At 41.0% G+C, this 21,724-nt stretch overlaps 1 protein-coding gene across 3 annotated transcripts in view; it reads right to left on the reverse strand.

Annotated features, from left to right (window-relative positions):
- The window catches only part of LOC119415252 (partitioning defective 3 homolog), a 369,801-nt gene extending 351,372 nt beyond the window's left edge, over positions 1-18,429 (reverse strand). For all 3 annotated transcript variants that reach the window (XM_037682423.1, XM_037682421.1, XM_037682420.1), the window contains exon 1: positions 18,073-18,429. In XM_037682423.1, the coding sequence (XP_037538351.1) occupies positions 18,073-18,192 (120 nt within the window). In that variant the 5' untranslated portion in view covers positions 18,193-18,429. The remainder of the gene's footprint in view (positions 1-18,072) is intronic.
- Between the last annotated feature and the right edge of the window lie 3,295 nt (positions 18,430-21,724).

The following is a 21,724-nucleotide window of genomic DNA, read 5'->3' on the forward strand; positions in this document are numbered from 1 at the left end:
GACTACATAAAAGGGTGCCTGATCTGTGGCCAGTTTCAACCATCCAGACCACTTCACAGAGCACCACTGCATAGTAGAGGCATTGCATTTCCATGGTCGGACCTCCAGATTGACTGGGTCGGACCACTCACTAAGACCTCTAGAGGAAATAAATATTTTCTCACGGTAACCTGCGCGTTTACCAAATGGGTAGAATGTCTACCAGCCCCTAATGACACAGCACAAACCACTGCTATGTTATTAATGAATCATGTATTTTCAAGGTTTGGACTTCCCCTTAGGGTGAACTCGGACCAAGGTACACACTTCACAGGTGAAGTAATGAAGGAACTGTGGAAGACGCTAGGCGTCAAAGCCAACTTCCATATTGGCTACCACCCACAGGCTTCAGGCCAGGTTGAGAGAGCAAACAGGACTGTGGTGAGTATTTTGAAAAAATACGTAGCCGCAAACCACAAGGACTGGGACGTGAAACTCCCTCTGGTCCTCATGGCCATAAGGGCCACTCCACACACGTCGACTGGCATCGCTCCTTTCGAGATGATGACGGGTCGACAAATGACTCTCCCTCTGCACCTGTTGTACCAACCAGGCGATGCTGCCATGGCAACAGCCTACACCACACAACAATACATGAAAGACTTGGAAAGACATCTTAAGAACACTTTTGCTTTCGCACAAAAAAACCTGGAAAAATCAGCTGAAGGACGCAAAGCGTACTACGACCAAAAGGCCTCTTACGAGGAACTCCAAGTGGGAGACAGGGTCTGGTACTACACGTTTGCACCCAAAACTGGGAGAGTAGAGTCCGGGACCGGAACTCTCGCCCGTAAGCTGATGCCCAGATGGACTGGACCCCATCTGATAACCGACAAAGTGTCTCCAATTATCTACCAGATAAAAATCAGTAAAGGCCAAAAAGAGCCAACTGTTAAATGGGTACACCGTAACCAGGTTAAATTACACAAGGCGTGCAATAACTCCTTAGGAGACAAAGACATCACAAAATCAGACCTCGTGGGAACAAGGGTCATCCAAGCTGAAGATAACTAATGGATAATAAAATTAACCATAGTTTAAACTCGCAGGACCTACCCTTGATAAAACGGGACAGCGTGACTGAAATCTGGCAACCAGGGTGAGGAGAAGCTGTGAAACGATGTTTCTAGATGCTTAGTCACTACTCTTGTCGGTGTTGGAACGTTGTTTAGTTGATTTTGGTATTGTTTCTGAGGTAAGAATGAATCTTGTGTGTAGTTAAGTTAGAGACTAAGAAGCCTTTAACCATGCCAACATGCAGTTCATTCACTAAATTGCAATCTTTGCGGAGTCAATGTATATTATTGCTACTTTGAGTACCATAATCTACATTGATCTCACAACGCTTAAGCCGAACCTACTCGAACAATTCTATTCGGGGGGATAGCTAATTCTTTTTGATAAGTCTCGCCATAGACTTCCAAAACATTTATGGGAAAACCAAACACCCAATCTCAAGTCGTTCGTCTAAAAGACAACAGACAATTACACCAAACTATATTTTACCATGTAAAGCTAACTTAAACCAAGTTAGAAATGGAAAAATAGTTTGGAACACTTTTCTATAGGCATAAACCCCTGTAGTATCCCTTTTCAGCATTCTCCACCCCTTAACTGGTAGTTGTAGCTGTTCCCAACCATAATAGCTTACACACCAGGTGCATATAGTTTAAGACCTTATGTAAAATCCCCTTCATAAGCCCACCTTAAACCACATAATTGCATGACACATTGAACCAGAACGGCACAGGCTGGACGTCGCTGGAGACAACCTTCGCTGGAGGCGACCTGCAATCCTGACGTTGGTCTCAACTCTTCATCCAGTGGCCGCTTCTTCAGTTCAATCCAAGGGTACCCCTCTGTATGCTGATTAATCAACACTTCCAATCGCTGTGGATTTACCGTTGTGGATTATATGACTTTTTCCAATGGATTACAGACTCTGTTTCCAAGGGGTTAAAGCATTGCTACAATGGGATTACCGAGACGATATGGGATTATAATCAACACAATGGAATACCAAGAACATTGTGGAATTACCTTGACTTTGTTTCCTTGCTGGATTACTTCTGACTTTGGTCTTCCTTGAAGGATTACTTCTGACTTTGGTCTTCCTTGCTGGATTATATCAAGCTCAAGGACATTTGAAGGTCTAAGTTCACGGTTGGAATTCATCCCCATGGACAGGTGATGATTTCCAAAGGGGGGACTGTAGTGAACCAGATAACCTCAAATCTACCAGATGGACAGAGACTGTTATTTTCATTGATCTGAATAAGTCTGAACCATCTGATGAACTTTCTTTCTTGAATGAATCAAGCAGAAAAGACAATTCTTTATAATCATTACTGTCTTACAAATGTTTTGATAATCAAATTGTGTTAGTTCACTCAATGCTTTACAGGTTGAAAAGAACTACTAATTTTTATTTTTACATAAACAGTAAGTAATGATTTTTGTTCCTCATTCAGAGAAGAAATCACCTGAATATGCCTTTCTTGATTTTATGTCTGAAATGAGCAAGCTGTCGTAAGTATGTTAAAGGTTGGTTTTCGGTCAACTAAAATGTTTACCGAGAAAAATGTCATGTTTTACTATTTGAAAAGATTACAAAGTGTGAGACTCCACGAAGTCTGCTGTTGCTGCAATAATCTTTTCTGTATGTTGTAAACAATCCTTGACTTATGATAACATCTTACGTCACAAATCCACTCCTCTTTCTGGTCCTTCCACGAATCAGAAAGCTCTAAATTGAACAGGAAGTCGACCCATTTAAAATGTGACAACTGCCCAGTTCATGTTAGATTCCGATAGAATAGAGAAGAGAAGGAATAGAGAATTATGGATTCCAGAATTCCAAGAGAATGAGAGTTCTGAGAGATGTTGGAATGAGAGCTGACAACAGGTCCGATAGTCCAACAGAATGAGCAGATTGAGAGTGCAACCGGTTATGAAGAGTTTGGAGTTATGAAGAACCAGGAACGTTTGGGATTATAATTCTGTTTTGAGCTAATCAACGCACGACTTTCTGAAGGTTTGGTAGCTCTCGACGGAGACGCTGAAACGAGTCAGAAAGGAACTACATCCAACGCTGATTCATCGTCAACAGGTAGATGGTTCTATTTTGACCAAGTGTACCGTGAGAAGCTGAGGATCTGACGAAGCGTGCAATTTCTGGTTAAACAGATTAAACTTCCCTCACACAGTTCTCTGTAAGATAATCTCCTTTCACTCTAAAACCCACCTCTCTCTCATAAATCAGTACAGATATTTTAGAAATATCTTAAGCAAAGTCCTCAAATCACCGCCGAGTGATTTGAAGTTCATTTTCTGTGAAACTGTCTGTTATTATTTTCATATTTTGCCAAATTAATGTAAATGTTTGATGTTAAACTTTGATTTTGAAAATAAATGATTCCATTCATTTGATGGGTCAAAGATAAATAACGTCTCTCGTTCACATTTCTGTTAAATTCAATGCACGACATTTACAGTCAGAAAAATGAAGAACTCGTGAAAAGTATGCATAAATATATATCCATATATTTGTCATACAACAAGTGACACGTCAGTCACGTGTCTCACTACACATACGTCTCCTCCTACATGTCACTACGTGAGTGCAGCTACAGCGTGCGTGCTCGGGACATGATTACATGCAGTGTCCCGCTCAGTGCAGACTGAACTAGACAAAAGGGCCTTCTCCTACTCTGCTCCTGTTTCCTGGAATATCTTGCAAGAAGATCTGAAGCTCTCGACCTTGACCTCTCCAAGTGGCTTCACATCTATTAAGTTCTTGGGAAAATCCAATGCAGACATGTTCTTGTTTTTAGTTTTCTACATTGCCTTACAAAACTAGCTGTTTTTTAGTTACATTTTCTTTTAATTACCATTTTATATTCACTTGTTAAAAAAATAATAACTCAATCTGTACGCATCCTGTATGATTTGTCTATTGTTGTCTTTGTTGTCATCACTCTATGTTAAAATAAGGTCTCTCTTGTAAATGAGTCTCCGAGGCTTAAAGTATAAATAAAGGTTGAATATACGTTTTTTTTCTCCATATTCATAACACAATTTTTGACTGATGCTTTGAATATTCATTCATACTGACGTGAACCAGAGTAAACATTACCATTTGTAGCTGATAGAGGCGCGAGAGAGCCTCTAGACTTTTGACAACTACCGGTAGGCGTATATGTTGTTCCTGTACCGCGACCCCTGCCCCCCTGCCAAACAATGACCATTAAAGTACATTTATTAAGGAAAAAGTTAACATCTTTGCTATATTGTCGAGCAAACAAATATATATTTTTAAGTGTTAATCTTGTTAAATTTCGTAGAACTGCAACAGCGAGTCCTCCTGTGCAAGCTCCCGTGGCCGCCAATCGATTTTTGGCACAACACTGGCCCACGTTTCCCGGGAGTCAGTGGCGACGCATAATAAACACGACTTCCGAAGCAATTTATATACGGTTTTTTTATCTTCATCGTGCTTTTTTCGATGCGACTTATAAAATACGGTACTTAAATTTCCACGATATTGCTCTCATGTCGATGGTTAACATGTCCTTAAATTAAAAATGATGTAACAATATCACGTCCATTTGTTTATCTACAAAAACAGCCTAAGTGACTGAAAGCAAGTCGCTGGCAATGCCCATGAAAAAGTCTACTTTTGTTGACCTGTTAAATCTTCAGGTTCAGAGAAAGTTTTGCAAAGCTTTCCTTTCATTTTGAATTTAGCAAAATAAATATCTCTTATTTCCATCTAAACAGCTTCTTCGAGATTCTACCCTTTTACAATTCCACCATATTTACCTACACAGACTAGAGCAGGCCTAATGTAGGTCAATCATTCGACTGAAAGTTTTTGATCAACTCTGCCGAGTGCTACATGTTCATGGAGTGTGGACCCACATTTCAAACTGCTATTCAATACATCTGGAAAACCACCGGAATAAACTCTCAAACTGCAGCATTTGATATAGTTCAGAACATTTTTTAGTTTGAAGGCCAAATCTTCTCCATAATTTTTACATAAGCATGACCAGATGACTTCAGTTCCAAAAGGACATTGTTTCTTTCTGCCTTTAGAGACAGTGTTTAGGCTGTGGACCCTGCATGTTTATTATAGGAGAAAGTTGATGACTAACCAGTTATGCCTGGAAAGTTTAGTATAAATATCAGTTAAGACCATTTAAGAGTTGCGGAGGCTCAAACCACAGAACTCCAGTGAGTCAAGTTAAGGAGGGCTGCTCAGATGAATACTATAGTGTTCTTACCACAAGCAGTGACACTGTTCTGTAAGAAACCCCTTAAAATGCTAATATAACTTTAATAACATCGTCCCAATTCGTTTCTCATGTTTCAAAATGTTTAATTGTCAAACATTGTTGCTAAAAGGCATTTAACATTCATGCTATTACATTTTCTTGGGGGCAAACCCTCCAACCCTTGTGCCGAGTCTCCACAATGACGGTATTCTTTTAAAAGCACACCAGCTCTCTCAGACACTTGCACTCATTTTCCACAAGCGTTCGTCTGTAAAGAAGAACGACAAACGTCTTTCATAAATGAACTGACTGACTATTCGAGCTAAAAGTTCAGGCTTATAAAAATGGACAGAAAAAAAAAAAAAGAAATAGGCAAAAAGGTGGATTTTTATGAGCTTCCTGATTCTTCTTCCCTGCACAAGTTTACATTCAACTGTTTCCCCTGTTTATACACGAAACACTGCAGCTGAACCAAACAAGACGGGATCGCCAAACACCACCTCGTGAAGCATCGAGAGCTTCAAGTGCTGGTGATGTTTTGCTTTAACTCATCAATCACCTCAATAATGTCTGAACATGAGCTGATTGTTTACAGAGCATGCTGGGAGATGCAGTTCACAAGTTTAACAACTGGAGTGCTTGTCTGACTGGAGACATTCTTTAATCTCCCCGCTTCGTTGCTTCGTTCAATCTGGACCCATTGATTCAGGCTATCCCCACCCCTGCCTGAATGGTGGAGAGCTCAGATCACAACAAGAAAAGCTTAACAGTTTTATCTCTTGCACTTTTTCTGTCACGAGATCATCTGCAAAAAGCATCTGGGTGGATAGTTCAGGATTACACCGGTTTTCCAGGAAGCATACGGTCCAGCATCTACTTCAGTAATGATGTTATAACGTATGCAGAGAACAGATGTGACTGATTTTAGTCCTCTTGTAAAAGCTGAAAGCAGAGATGAGTTTTGAGTTTTAAAGCTTCATTTAAAAAGGAAGTTCTGTCAAGTCCGGAGAGAGTCTTCAAATGTTCAATGTAATCCACACCCGCCAATTAAACATGCTCTTTTCAAAGATCTAATGACGTTTCTCATGACTTACACCAAAGTCTTGTGATAAAAACACCAACTAAATCACAACAAATGGCCGCGCACACCCTCCTGTTGCTTTTCTAATTTATTTGTGGTTCCTCCAGGACTTTACTGACGCCAGACTTTAGTGCTTAATAATCCTGTTGATGTGAAATCTTAAGGGGTCCGTTTGATTCTGCCTCGTCTTAAATGGACACATTTGAAGTCATCAGAGGCAACAGAAAGAGAAAATCCATGTCCAGTGAGGAAAATAATCATACTAAAAGCATATTTTCCATCTTGAATAACTTCACAAGGTGCCTCTGGAGGTGAAAATGACTTTAGGCTGAAACGAAACGGACTTGATAGAGAAATAAAAGTTCTGCATCCTTTTTAACTATTGTATACCAGCCAACAACTATGATATTGAACTGTGCAATTTTCAACATCTTATGAGTTTAATGCACGCCAAACACTGTACAACAAGTTTGTAATTAACTTGGAGTGCAGGGTGAAGATGGCTGCTGCGTCATCGTAGGCTGCGAGGCAGGTCGAACAAGTCTCAGCCGCTTCAGGATACATTCAGACAAAACTTATGATGCCAAAACTCAACCGTAAGTGTATCTATATATATATGCAAGTATATTTGAATTCATTAAGTTATTTTACTTTGTTTTCCAATTAGATGGGTACCAGCTGCCCCATGACACAAAAAGGAAAATAAATAGATTAATGGATGGTTGGCAACTACACTTATCATGTTTCTATGACTTATACCATTCAATGCTACGTGAACTGCAACGTTAGACCATTACAAGAGCAATGGTTGAGACTGTGCCAATTTTTATGACACAATTTTAAATCCATTTTACAAAACACTTGAAGACCAACTGAGTGTTGTTGAGGTTGTTAGTTTTTCTTTTTCCAGCACCTATCAAAATAGTAAGACGTTGTTCTTTCTGACTTTGAGGTAGAAGTAATGCAAGTTCATTTCTGATCAGTTCATTGGGAAACCTGTAAACATGAACTTCATGTCATGGCAAAAACATTCCTGTCTGAAGGCGGCAGGTACTGGAATGCAAAGCATCAGGAAAACACTTCCGTTTGAAAGCTAGTCAGTATTACATCAAATGAAGCTCATTTGAATAAACCCAAACTGTTGAGCAACTATGTGATAATGACAGACTGTTGAAGAAAACAACTAGCATTCATTATAGGAATGTATATAACCTTTACAGCCTGGCACGCTAAAGGTTATATACAATGTTTTGTACATATCATATCTGTTAGTACTCTGAGGACATGCAGGGATGGCTCTCAGCTACAATACCATATTTTAGTTCAATATCTGTAAAAATGACAGAATTATAACTTTGTCTGTGATTTCTAGGGACTGTCTCTAGCACAGTAGCAGCCATCTTTAATCAAGCCCAACCGATATATTGGTAGGGCCAATATTTTAGGCTGATATAGGCGTTTGGGACATATCGGTATCGGTGATAACTGTCCCATTATGTGCCGATATAAACACTGGGAACAAGCAGTGTCCTTACTTGCAAAAGGTGTAAATGTACAATGTATCCAGCAGAGGGTGCATGTGGACTACTTTCCAAGTCTTGGCCATTCACTTTAAGTTTCACTTTCAGCGCAGCCAAAGCAGGGAGCAATACTGTGTAGCATATTTTGCTGAACAGAGCACGGTAAGTTTATTTTAACTGAACAGTAAAAGAAATTTTTTTTAAAATCTAAAATAATAAATTCTCTTCAATCTTCCAGCCCGCTTGTCATTAGCTACACGCCTCTCAAGTTAGCAAGCTAATGTTTAGATAACCTAGCATAGGTTATTGCCTTGTAAAACTTTATCCAGAACAATAATCTAATATATAGGTAAAATATTAGTGTTAGTAACGTTATCTTTGTCATCCTCAATGAAATGCATCGTTTGTCTGAAATCTTTACTTCTCCTGAGCCCTTCATGGAGGCTCGGTGATGTCTGCATGCAGGACTTTTTGCGACACGTCTCCCGTGCTCTTCATCACGCCATCATCTTAAAATAAAGCAGTATTTTGAGCAGGAACACAGGTTCTGTGCATTATGGGTGAACAGGTTCATAATGTAGAAAAACTGCTTCACCAGCAGGACCTTCACTACTGAAATGTTAATGAACTTGAAAAAGGAGAGCACCGGTTTCTCCACCAACTTAGTCTGCATTCAGCATTTTACAACTTTCCACCTCCTAGATGACCTAAAGAATCAACTCTAAAACGATTCTGGCTTAAAAGTCACTCTTGGAAAAATAACCTTTAGAATCAATGTTTCACATTTTAGCAATTCTATGCGTTTATTTTAATTCCCTACTGTGACATGTTTTAAAATGCATGACAAAGAGGGAAAAACATTTAAAAAATATTAAAATGCTGAGCACAGCGGAGAAGCATGTGGGAATTATGGTAACGTCATCAGCTGGAGCAGAGGGTGCAAAGCCTCTCATGCACCAAGGAAAGAAGTTGACAGACTTTATGCTTGCTGACTGTTTTCTCTTGTTGTTTGAAGCTTTTTTAATTAGCGTTAGAATTATTTTATATCTTCCTAAAATAGAGAAAAATCTAAACTTTTTTTATTTAACCATTTAAAAGTCACCCATAAGCCCCATCTGGCCAATTTCACCATCCAAGTGTGCAAATACCGGACTCCTTTAAAGAATGATATTCAGCAAGGGGTCATTTTAGGGACATTTCTAAGCAACGTTTCAGTCAAGGTCATAATCGGCGACCCGGTGAATCATCTGCAAAGCTTTTAATCCTGCTCTGTACTCGTTTTAGCAGCAGGAACCCCTGTCTGGTACAGCCTGGTGACATGAGGATCAAACAGGTGAAGTTATTATACGAGGCCGATCAGCTACACCTCGTCATGGTGCAGCCAAGCCCTAAAGTTTAGCTCCAAGTAGAAGGGAAATAAAAATAACACCCAGAAAAATCCAAACCAATCTATAATCTTGGATCTATCGTTTCGCTTTAAAAAAAAATGTTTGCTCTAGAAGTGAGGTTCCCTGGATTTGAGTTGGATGGTGTTGCGTTATGAAGAGTGAGTAAACATTTCTGCGTTGTAATAAAGAGCTAAAAATGTTTGGTATGAACACGCCCCGTGAGCAATCTAAAATAAGTCCTTGTTGAGATTTATGGAGTGAAACCAAGTTTACTACTTTACCTTCGTTGCATAGTTTTCAACATTCTTGCTTATATTTAGAAAAAGACCACAGAGGAAAACAAGTTTTACAGACCTTTGTTTTTGATTATACAATAAATTAAAAGGTGTGCTTTTGATTAGGCCTGTCGCGATAAACAATAAAATCAATTAATCGCATGATAAATGAAAATTATCAACCTCATTTTCATTTATTGGATTTATCGTTTCTTTGTGTCTCTCTTTCTACTGAAGACACTGGATGACAAAAGGATCAAGGATTCTTCACTGACCCCTCCCTTTCTAGTTTTTCTTTAAAATCCATTTTAACCGTCCAAATTCGTGTTTTTGGATCGTTAAAAGCAGCTAAGCAGAGAAGCTAAGCTACGAGCTAAGCTAACAGGCTGACCTCGGGAAGCTCCAAACATCACGGAAACCCGTGCCTTCGTATAAAAAGTTGTTTTTCTCTGCAAAAAGAAGCTGAGAATTTGTTTGCTGATTTTTTTTTAATAAAAGCTTTGTGTGATAAATGCTATGCTAAAGAGCTCAAACCACACCGAGCGTCCGCCATTTTGAGAACCGAAGAGAGACAGCCCACGTCACGTCAAGGGGCCTCCCTCCCATTTTTCTTAAAGAGACACTGATAGGTAATTCCTAGCTTAAAAAACCAAACAGACAACACAGTGTAAGTTCACAACCAAGCTTTTGCAAAAGGGGAGCTACAGTCACAACTGTGTTAAGGCTGTGAGCTGAGAACTCCGAAGACTTTCAGCATTTGCTCGATTTTATCTTCACACAGAAAGGAGTGAAAACTGGACATCTGGATTATGCAGGCAGTTTAGATTACACAACGAGGTCAAGGCGGTCTAGAACATTTTGATTAAACGCTTACATGGGTGTGAGTAATGAGTTCCTGATACCATTGTATCAGTTAAATTTTGCTTATCACGCACAGTTAAGAAAAACAATAAGTGTGAGATTGATAAAATATGAGTTGATATGTATAAAACCCCGACATCTGTGGTTTTACAAAAGAAAAAACTGTTCTCAGAAACTGCTACGTGGGTGAACTTTATCTGTTCCCGTCAGTTGGTTTAACTTTGCATGTTCACAGCTTTAAGGTCAAACAGGCACTCTCAAAGTTTAATACAGTTTTAAGATACGAAAACCCTATCAGACGCGCTGCTCGCTCCCTCACTATCCATCCTTTGTTTCAAAGTCTTATACTGCCATCCGGTGGTCAAAAAAGGCACTACATGCAAAACAAATTAACCAACATTTCTTCTTAAATTTAACATTAATTACTAATTATTGTCAAATTTCAAACAATATTATCGTTTATCGCAATAATTTCTGCGACGATTAATCGCCCAGCAAAATTTGTTATTGTGACAGGCCTACTTTTAATATCATCCTTATTAATAACTTCAAGAAGAACATAGACGTAAATTTAAGTTTTGAAACTGATGCAGGCATCTCTGCCTTTAAAACCCTAAAACTGCAGAGGAAACTGAACACCAACCACTGAACGAGAATAGGCACTGATTTACACGTCTTCCTGGATTTTACTGGTTTCCACTGGGAGTGGGTAATCTAGTCCCCCTTCACAGATTAACCATTTTAATTCAAAGAACACCATAAATAATAAGAGTCACGATAACTCCGTTGCACTTTTCAACCCCAAACCTCCACAATCCATTCCCGTTATGAGTTGCTGAGCCATTTTGAATGCATAAATGTTTTGATTGGAAATAAAACCGATCAGCTTCAACGGTTGGAGCTTTTTCTCTAAAGATGTGGAATATTCCTAGTGGCAAACACGTAAATCTGTTGGGCCTGAGAAACGACTCCAACACATCACAAAGCAGCGTGTCTCCCTCTCCGGGGCCTGGCTGCCATCAAAGGCTGCAGAGCATTAATTAAAAGCAGTCTTGTGTGTGATGGCTTGTGTAATATCATGAGCCCGCAACAGAAAAAGGACATGAGGATACGATTAAAAACAGGTTCGACTTAAAGCTGCAAAACTCTTAATTATCAAGTTCGAGTGATTAATTTCACACATTTCTTTCACATTTGAATTATTTTACATAAGTAAACTATCATAAAATTGTGACAACTGTTAGTGGTTAAGGTAGATTTTAATGTCAGCTAAGCCTGTCACGATAACAAATTTTGCTGTGCGATTAATTGTCTCAGAAATTATTGCGATAAACGATAATATTGTTTGAAATTTGACAATAATTTGTAATTATTGTCATATTTAAGAAGAAATGTTGGTTAATTTGTTTAGAGTGTAGTACCTTTATTTAACCACTGCATAAGACAGTTTGAACCGAAGGATGGATAGTGGGGGAGCAAGCAGCGTGTCTCTAAGAAAAATGGGAGGGAGGCTCCTTAACGTGACATGGGCCGTCTCTCCTTCCTTTTTGTCAGTTCTCAAAATGGCGGACGCTCGGTGTGGTTTGAGCTCTTTAACATAGCATTTGTCACTCAAAACTTTAAACAACTTTTTACACGAAGACACAGGTTTCAACCGTGAATTTTGGAGCTTCGACAAGACGGAGGTTTTTCCCCAGAGGTCAGCCTGTTAGCTTAGCTCGTAGCTTAACTTCTCAGCTTAGCTACTTTTAACGAGCGGTTAAAATGAATTTTAAAAAGAAAAGAGAAAGGAAGGGTCAGTGAAGAGCACCAGAGTTGAGCCTTTTATCATCCAGAAAGAGAGACATGAAGAAATGATAAAGCCAATAAATGAAAATGAGGTCGATAATTATCATTTATCATGCGATTAATTGATTTATTGTTTATCGCGACAGGCCTAATGTCAGCGAATATTTTTCAAAGCCAGATGCCAGATTTGTAAATTAGGGTGATTGATAGTGGATTTTTTTTTTTGTATGCTTAGGCATGGAACTACTTTAAAAACTTCAAAATTTAAATAGCTGACCAGTTAATTGGTTGCTCTCTAGTTTTAGGTAATATTTAAGTGAACGGATGTAAAAAAAAAAAAAAAAAGAGGAGCCGTTTTATTTATTTTATGTGTCACGGACATATTGTTATGGCTCATTTGTAAATGGAGCTACTAAAACGTCACATTTGATTATTAAAGATACTGAAAAAGTGACGAACTACAGCTTTAAAATAACTTTTAACTCATTGTGTTAAAGGTTAGCCATTTATGTTTGACAGTATTTAAACAACAGTAGACACTGGCTTTTGATTTCATGTCAGCGACAGTATTTTTTTTTTTTATTAAAACAAGAAATTAGAGTAAGAACAATACAATTTTATATATTTAAATAAATATCTGATGAAAACTGACAAACCTCCAGTGGTGAAATCTTATCAAAGATCATTTCCCATGCTACTTTGACAGTAAAAATGTAAAACGTCGGGTCGAATTCGCAGATTTTCCATCAATTGGCCGTTCTCTCACTTCCTCCAGAGGAGATTCTGCCGGCGTGAAACCGTGAATTGAAAAGCACGACAAGCTGCTGCGGACGAGACAAATCAGACACCTCGTATCCCACAGGAGGCTTCCGACTTTTGGGAGAAGTTGGAGAAATGAAGCCAAATCTCACTATCGTGCAAACGCACACACGTCATGGAGGACTTAAAGCCTTGAAGTAGTTTTCCTCCAGATGGTCCTTTTAAGAGCTTGTTGGACTAACTGTTAAATAGTTACAATGATGTGTGGGGAAAAATAAATAAAAACGAGTAGAATATAATCTAGTGTTATTTTCCTGAAGCCGTTTGGTCTCATTTCTACAAGCTGCATCCACATCTTTTTAATCCCATGGTTATTATGAAATGGCTTAATGTCCTCAGAAGTGGACTTAATTTTTGTGGTCTTTCCTGCAGAAAACATTCCTCTCTAATAACAGGGGAAGTCGCAAGAAGGTCCATAGAAACACTGAGGCAGGAGAAAACACCCAACCTAAATTTGGTCCTCCTATTAAGTCAGACAGACCCTCAAAAAAAAAAAAAACTGTGATCTTCAACAACATCTGCGCCCAAAGACTTCCTGAGGAGTGAAAATGCTCAACTGTGGTCGAATGAAATGGGCTGGGTGGAAGTGGAGCAATAAACACAGCTATAAGAGGAATAAATGACAAGGGTGTCGGGTTTTGAAGCAGGGAGTCCTGTCGTGTTCGTGACGAGCGCAGTTTCTGTTTTTATGTGACCGAAAGCCTCAGAGGCCTCGTTCTCTCAACGCGTCGCCCTCTGCGTTAAACAGCAGCAAAGTTGGGCTCTCCAGACAAACACGACGTTTATCTGCGCTCCTAGAGATTTATTGTACAGGTTTTCAAATTTAATACACGACATACCGTATAATTTTTTGGGCCTATTAAGTCGTAGTTTTTTTGCATAATTTGCGTGCCCTGCAACATATTTATGTTTTTTCCCGTATTTATAAGCCAACTTTTGGCTGAGATATGATCGTTTTCATTCATTCTTTTTTATTTATTTATTTTTTAATAGGATAGAAAGAAAGAAAAGACAAAGTAAGACTCCAAAATATAAGAAATATACACAAATAGAGCACACGGCAAAACACCCGGCCGCTGTCTGTTCACCTGCAAAGAACATGACAAAACACAGCAACAAAATACATATGTATAAAGAACTTAAAATATTCATGGCTTTGCAGTAAGTTTCCATAAATATATATACACATACCTATGCCTATATACATACATACATACACATGAATATACATTCACATACATATCTATATATCTATATATAAAGCCTACATAAGCATCCCTGCTTCTATTTGTGTGTGGTTGTGAGCATGCATAAGTGTATAAGGCTTCTCTAATAGAACATTTATTAGTAACTGTGAAGCAGCAGAGACCGACCCCCAAGACCAGAGGCAGACGAAAAAGGGGGGACCAGAGCCCAAGACCCCAGGAGGGACCCCGACCGCGGAGCCCCCAGGGCCACTCACACAGGACGAACCACTCACCCACCCCCCAGATCGGACCACAGGGGAGAACCAGAAGATCCCCACCAGCGACCACATGCATTGACCCCCCGGGGCCAACAGCGACAAACTCATAGGCCTCCGCCGGAACCCGCCGCACCGATGCAGTTCCAGGCCCGGGCACCGAGGCCCGGGCACCGAGGACACACACCACCCAGGCCAAGGCCCGACAGGGCCAGAGGACCCGAGCCCCACCAGGCAGACACCAGGCCGAGCCGGCACACGCCCAAGCGCCCAGCCCCCGACACCAAGGGCCCCAAGCGCGCCGGCAGGCAAGGGCACACCCCACCAGGGGGCCGCGCGATAGGGGCGCGATGCGTTTTTATTCATTCCGACTGAAAATATTGAACACAACCATTTTCAGCTGGTAAATGGGACTTGAGCAGTACGGCATGCCGTTGTGTCATGTAATAGGTAAAAGTGGCTATTAATGACACAATCGGCTTGCCACAGAATCCCAGCTCGCCTGGAGCAACCGTCAAATCGGATTCATTTCACCGCGCCGCCCCGGCGAAATGAATCCGATTTGACCGTTAAAGTGCATTTATTAAGTAAAAGTTCAACTGGTATAATTTTGAGCAAACAAATAATTGTTTTTAAGTGTTAAGCTTTTTTGTTGAAGCCCTCCCGTGCACGCTCCCACCATTTGGCAGCCATTCGACTTTTGACGCACCGACCCACGTTTCCTGGATGTCAGAGGCGACGCGTGATAGACGCAGCTGATACGGTGGTGCAACGTGTACGGCGGCAAGTACGGTGCATTTGTCCGAGCTTCTGCAGCGACGGTGTCCAACTCGCTTACAAAAGGGGGCACAAAAATTTTGGTAATCGGCCGATACGTGCATGAGAAACCGATTTCACTGATTTTTTTTATGGTCTGAACTTATATTTCAGAGCACTACCTCACGGCCAGTTGAAACAAGTTTATATTGTTTTTAGGATATTGTTAAAGGGTCTGTTTTCAATTAAACAAGACTGGGAATTTGAAGGTGCATCGTGACCTTATAACACCCGACAGCGTCACTTATAAAACTAAATAGGAATCGGCAGGTCAGACTTTTTAGAGAGGTGCACCCCCTGCCAAAATTAAAACCTTTTTCAAACTAAGGGCCAATTTCAGAAACCGCATGAACTCGAATCAGATCCGCAACATTTTTCTTAATCACAGGTTCCTCAACAAGAGTTTGATTGGTCTCGTTTGATGTTCTCTGTTGTGCTTTCAAAAATCCTAATCAAAGATTACTGAAAAAAATCAAGAGAAAGAAGTATTTTACATTTCACGTATCGTCTTGAGGGCCAGATAATATGTCAACGAGGGCCACATTTGGCCCCCGGGCCTTGAGTTTGACACGTATGTTCTACAGATTTATTCTACAGGTTTTCAAACTTAGACTTCATCCACGACATGAATATCCTAAATGTCTATTTCTAAGCTTTAAACCTTTTTTCTCCAATTAGGTTATTGTTTTTAATCAAACCACCTTGATGTCTTAAATCCGTGTTTTGACTGTTTTGACTATTCTAATGTTTTAATCATAACTCTTGTGTTGCAACAAACTCCTACCAGATGTTTTCTTTTAAGCAAGTCGTGTTTGTTTGGCCTTATTTCTAGTTTATGGTTTACTGTTCTTGTGTCCGGATCACTTTGGTGTACCGGTGAACCTTCGTAGAGAAGGAGAAACTCAAGAAGTCTGTTGCAAACGTCTCTAAAGAGGAGCTTCACGTTTACAGAAGAATGGTCCGGTCACTCTCCAGCGTCTCCTGGAGGGGGTCCACAGGTGTCCCCGGTACCCGAGAAGATCTATAATCATTCCAGTAAGTTCTGGATCTGCTCGCAGTGGGACCAGAAACCCTCCAGAGGGATGATTTCAGGAGTTACTGATGATATTTCTGATTTCTGTTCAATGACATGATTACAGCCGAAGACAAAACGTGCTCGTCTAACAGCTCGTCCGTCTCATCGCAACGCCACGAAACCAAAAAAAACACCGCGCAGTACCAGAACCCGCACCCTATTTCACTCATCTCAGTGGTTAAAGTGGTTTTTATTTTACTTTATCAAGTTTGTTTAGCTGCAGAAACAGCCGAAGAGACGAATATGGACGCGTCCAACAAGTTCGGCGAGTGAGTGGGTAAACGTCGGTGCTCTTACGGGTGGTTTTGTGGCTGCCGCGCTCGACCCCCGATGTTTATTCAGCGCGCTCGCTCCGTCTGTCCCGTTTCTTTGACGCTCGGCGGCAGAGTCGCCCGTGTTTCCACCACGCCTGTTCGGTTCCACCAGATTTGTTTACCGGCACGGACTTGGACGACCTAAAGTAGGTCAGCCTGGAGCTTCCACGTGGCTTTGGGGGCTTTGTTTACACCGAGTGCATACCTGCATTTACTGTGCTGTTTAATAAAGTTCAAGACAACCGTTTTGTGTTTGAACTTATACCGTAGGAGTGCATTTGACCTCAGTTTAATGTGACTTGGCGCTATATAAACAAGTAGATAAATCAGTTATATCAGCCTGTTTGCCGTCTATTTTCATCCCATCCTTGAAAAAACAACTTTATCCTGTCGGCTTTTACAACTAGAACAGAAGCAGGTCATAAAGTCAAAAAAAAAAGGCACCTTCCCAACATGCAACCTGCCTCTCAGCGCTTCAGAGACGTTCTCCGGCCCGGATCGGCCTGCTCACATTGAATTATTCACAGAAGAGGAGGATCACTGCAGCAAGAGGCTGCCATTTAATTTGCACATAAAGCAACGGAGGAGCTAAAACATTTTAAAATGGTGATCTGTCAGTGACCCCATGTGCAGAAACCATCACCTCCTCTACCAGCATGGCACAGAAAAGCTGTAAATCTGAACATTAATGTGACGTCACCTCCAAGTTCCTCCACACTATCTGTGAGGGGAAACCCTGCAGGCCCATCTGAGCGAGGTCAAAGGTCATCTGCCTCAGGCTCCTCCATGTTGGTTTTGTGTGCAGGATTTATGCATTGGTCCATGCACGCGCCAGGAGCTCGTCCCTGCACCAGACCCCTCACTCTTTCTGCACCTTTACTGAGTCCTGCTCCTCACAGTTCACTCCTTCAGCCTGTTCTGGTGCATCACTGGATCTCCAGCCGCCCTGGACTGGACCCTAAACGCCTCACTGGTCCCACTTTGGCTAACTTGCTACTTCAAAGTGTGCCGCCAACCGCTCGTGCGCAACATTACGAGCAACTTTGCATCGCGTCGGTGAAGTTGCGCCCCTGTGCGGGCCGCTGCTCTGCTGCGAGCCACAGGGAGAATCCCGGAGGAAGTTTGGGGGCTCCGCCAACACAAGAGCCACAATGGCGGTGCGCCTTTCTTTGAAAAACCGTGAAGCCGCACGAGCAGCTTTGTGTGCGCGCGCGGTTTATAACGTGCTGCGCAAAAAACATAAAAAGCAACACTAACATAAAATAAAAAGCGGCTCCTGCGCTTCGCGGGAAGTTTTGTTTGCGCCATGTTGCTGCAACATTTGTTTCCAGGAAAGAAAAGAAGTTCCCTGAACTCACCTTGGCGATAGCCTTCTTGTACCTCATGACAGCCTGCTGGATGAGCGCGTGCACCTTCATATCCCCATCCCCGCACGGAACCACCACCCGGGTCCTGCCGAAACACACCGTCACTTTCATGGTTCGGGATCCGAGGTCCTGCTCCCCGGGTTCGGAGCCCGGCCGAGGCGAGGAGGCGCGGAGCAGAAATCCGAGTGGGAGCCAGGCAGGAGCGGCGGCAGCATGGAGGTTTTCTCCTGGTTCTCCTCCTGAGGAGCCAGGACTAAGGGTCCCCCACGCCGGACCACATTGTTTGGTGCGTTTCCAGACCACCTGTTCAGCTCCGGTCTCTCCGGTCTCCTCGGTTCCTCTGGATCCGGATCCTTCGGTTCTCCAGGCTGAGAGCTAAAGCTCCGTGCTGCGTTCAGGAGCCACCTGGAGCGTCCGACACGGCAGCACCCAACTGAACGCTCAACAGTGCGGGTTAATAGTTTCAAAATAAAATAAAATGCGTGTGGAAAAGTGATCTCTGCCAACACATGAACGTCTCAGCCAGTTTTACGAGTATGGAGCTAAAAAGTTGGTGTGGTAGTAGCTGAGAGTCATTTCCTACACACAAGAAAATGATCAAAGTCCCATTTAAAACTGACTGTATTAAAATTCATAGTTAAGTAATTTACATGAGATTTCCATGTCAGCTATACCGACTCCCCAAAATGTTATTTCATTACTGTGTAAAGTAAATATTTTTTGAATGATAAAACTTTGTATATATTGTATAATGTAATTATTGTTCCATATTTAATTTATTGTATTAACGTTTGGGGGAAAACACGCAAAGCAATTACAAACTCTATTTTTTATTTTACAAAAAAAAGAGCCATAAGAATTATTAGTAGGAAGTGCTGTGGTCATCCAACATCAGTTGAAATTATTAAAATTTTATGATTTGGTTGAATATAGTGTTTTACAATTCATGTATAAAGCTCATAAAAATATTACCCCCAACTATTAAATTAAAATGTATTTAAAAAGAGAGTCATTATAACCTGAAGGGAATGGAAATGTTTGTAAAACCTCCATGTAGAACTAATCTGAAGGAGCTGTGATGTAATTCAGGGATTAGGATTGTGGAATTGTCTTGATCTCACCATAAAAAGCTCTAAAACAATTTATATGTTTAAAAAGATGATTAAGTTAAAGTTGTTGGGAAAGTATGGTGCCATGTGAAGGATATCTAATATTGTTTGTTTTCACTTTGGAGATTGTTCAAGCGTAGGTTGTTGTTTGTTTGTAGTTGTTTTTTTTAATAAGGGGCAGATATTATAAGACTTTTCTTCTTTCTGCACCCTTTTCATTCATTATTTTTATTTTTAATGGATTTCTTTTGTTTCTTTTAATTGAATTAATAAATAAAATAAAACTCTAACGTTAATAGATTGCATCAGAGTTGATGTCAAAACTTTTGTCTTGTTAGCAAAATATCTCAGGTTGTGTTTAAATTAAACTCTCAGAAAATCAGATGCACGTCTGAACCAAGATGGCCGCCACAACCACCTGATCTTAGAAAACATAGAAATGGTGATGAATCAGTCGGTTCTGCAGGTGGCAGTAGCTGAGCATCATCCCTGTTAGCAAAATATCTCCTGAACCACTGGTCGGTAATAAAACTCTTGCAGCTACAACTCATTTGTCCGTTTAAAAATTAAACGATTAGAATCATAAAAGCAGATTTAAGAAAACAAACAAAGTCTCTCGCCCTTCAGACATTACTTTTTTAAAAACCCAGCAGCTCATTGACGAGTAGAAACGTTAAATTAAATAAAATCCTTCTCAGTGAAGAGATGTACGGATTTGATCTTGGAGGGATTAGGAATAGGTGCAGATTATATTTTCTGACAGAAATGGACTAAATAAAGAGCCCGTCTTGAGTGGGCCAGGTTGAAAGCAGAGTCATTTGTAGCTAATGGCGTAAAAAAGTTGTTAAAAAGTTTGATTTGAAAGCACCTGCAGACAAAAGCAGTCCGAGCCTGTGAAAGGGCCTTTAATGAAGTCCCAGCATGCATCAGTCGGAGGGACCGTGCACAGTGTGCGATGAAAACAGACAAGAGGAGAATCAGTGTTTAGTGTTTGTGCATCGCAGGAGCAACTTTTTACCACCTTGAGCAGAAAGTGTGCTCCACCTGGAGCTTATTTGACCTTTGAACCACCGGCAGATGCCTCCTCAGATGATAAACCAAAACTAAGGGAATGTTGTTTTCAAACAGGAAGTCGGCGCCAGCAATTCGGCGTATAAGTCACATTTATTATGCGTCACCGCTGACCCGTCGTGTTTATTTAATGGTCAAATCAGCTGCGTTTCACCTGGGCGGCACAGCACCATCCATCCATCCATCGCGGCCGGAGCCGCTAGCTCTCCGGCGCTCCTCCGCCTGCACCAGCTGAGTGAAGCGAGCGTGCACGGGAGGACTCGCTGTTGCAGTTCTTAGAAATTTAAAGCATCAGTCAAAAATTGCGTTATGAATATTGAAAAAAATGTATACAAGTCGCTTCAGCGTAAAAGTTGCAGGACTGACAAATCTATGCAAAAAAAAAAAAAAAAAAACTGTGACTTATACGCCAGAAAATACGGTACTTACATGAATGCCCCTGCCAGCTGCTTGCAGATGTTGGATGCTGTCTACCATGGCGCACTAAGATTCATAACTGGTTGTAACTACCGTACCCAGCACTGCACCCTGTACTCGTTGGTCAGTTGGTCATCTTTATCTACACGTCTCACGCTGGTTCATCTTCATCTGTACGTCACTCCTTGTTCTCTTGCCTTCGCCTCCTCCTATGTGTCGGGGCGGCTGTGGCTGAGTGGTTAGAGAGGTCGTCCTCCAGTGGGAAAGTTGGGAGCTCGATTCCACCAGCAGTCACGTGCTGAAGTGTCCTCGGGCAAGACATTGAACCCCTCATTGCCTCCGATGTGTGTCCCATCGGTGTTTGAATGTGATAAAGCTCTGATTGTAATATCTAGTAGAGTGCTGTATGAATGGGTACAGGTAAAGAGCGTTGAGTATCTCAATAAGCTGAAAAGGTTCCTGTGTAAGTACAGTCCATTTACATGTTCGTGTTCAAGTCAAGTTTATTGTCATTCTCATCACATGTGGTACATGAGGTGGGACGAAATTGTGTACTCAAGATCCCAGTTACACGCAACAATATAAAGTTTAAAAAGAAACAGTATATAAGGATGTAAGATAAACGAACGGCAAACACATACGATAAACACTAATAATGTAAAACGATACGGCGTCAGTGCAGTTACAGCGTGCGCTCTCAGGCCATCATTACCTGCAGCAAAGGCCTTGTCCTACTCTGCTCCTGGAACCTGGAACACCTTGCAACAGGAACTGAAGTTGTCCATCTTAATTCCTTTAAGGGGATTTTAAACATCTGAAAATGTCAATGGAGAAATCAAAGCAAACATGGTCTTGTTTTTAGTGTTTACCATGTTTTATTGTTTTATGCGCTACTTTATTCTAAGCGCATTTTTACTGCAGTTTATTGTTGTCTGTGTAAAACGGGTCTCTCTCATAAATGAGTTCTCGTGACTCACTGAGACTAACCTATATAAATAAAGGTTGAATGAATTAATAAATCTGCCTCACATCTGAAGAATACAAGG

Source organism: Nematolebias whitei, chromosome 9 (genome assembly GCF_014905685.2).
Source record: "Nematolebias whitei isolate Nwh7 chromosome 9, NemWhi1, whole genome shotgun sequence".
NCBI lineage: Eukaryota > Metazoa > Chordata > Actinopteri > Cyprinodontiformes > Rivulidae > Nematolebias > Nematolebias whitei.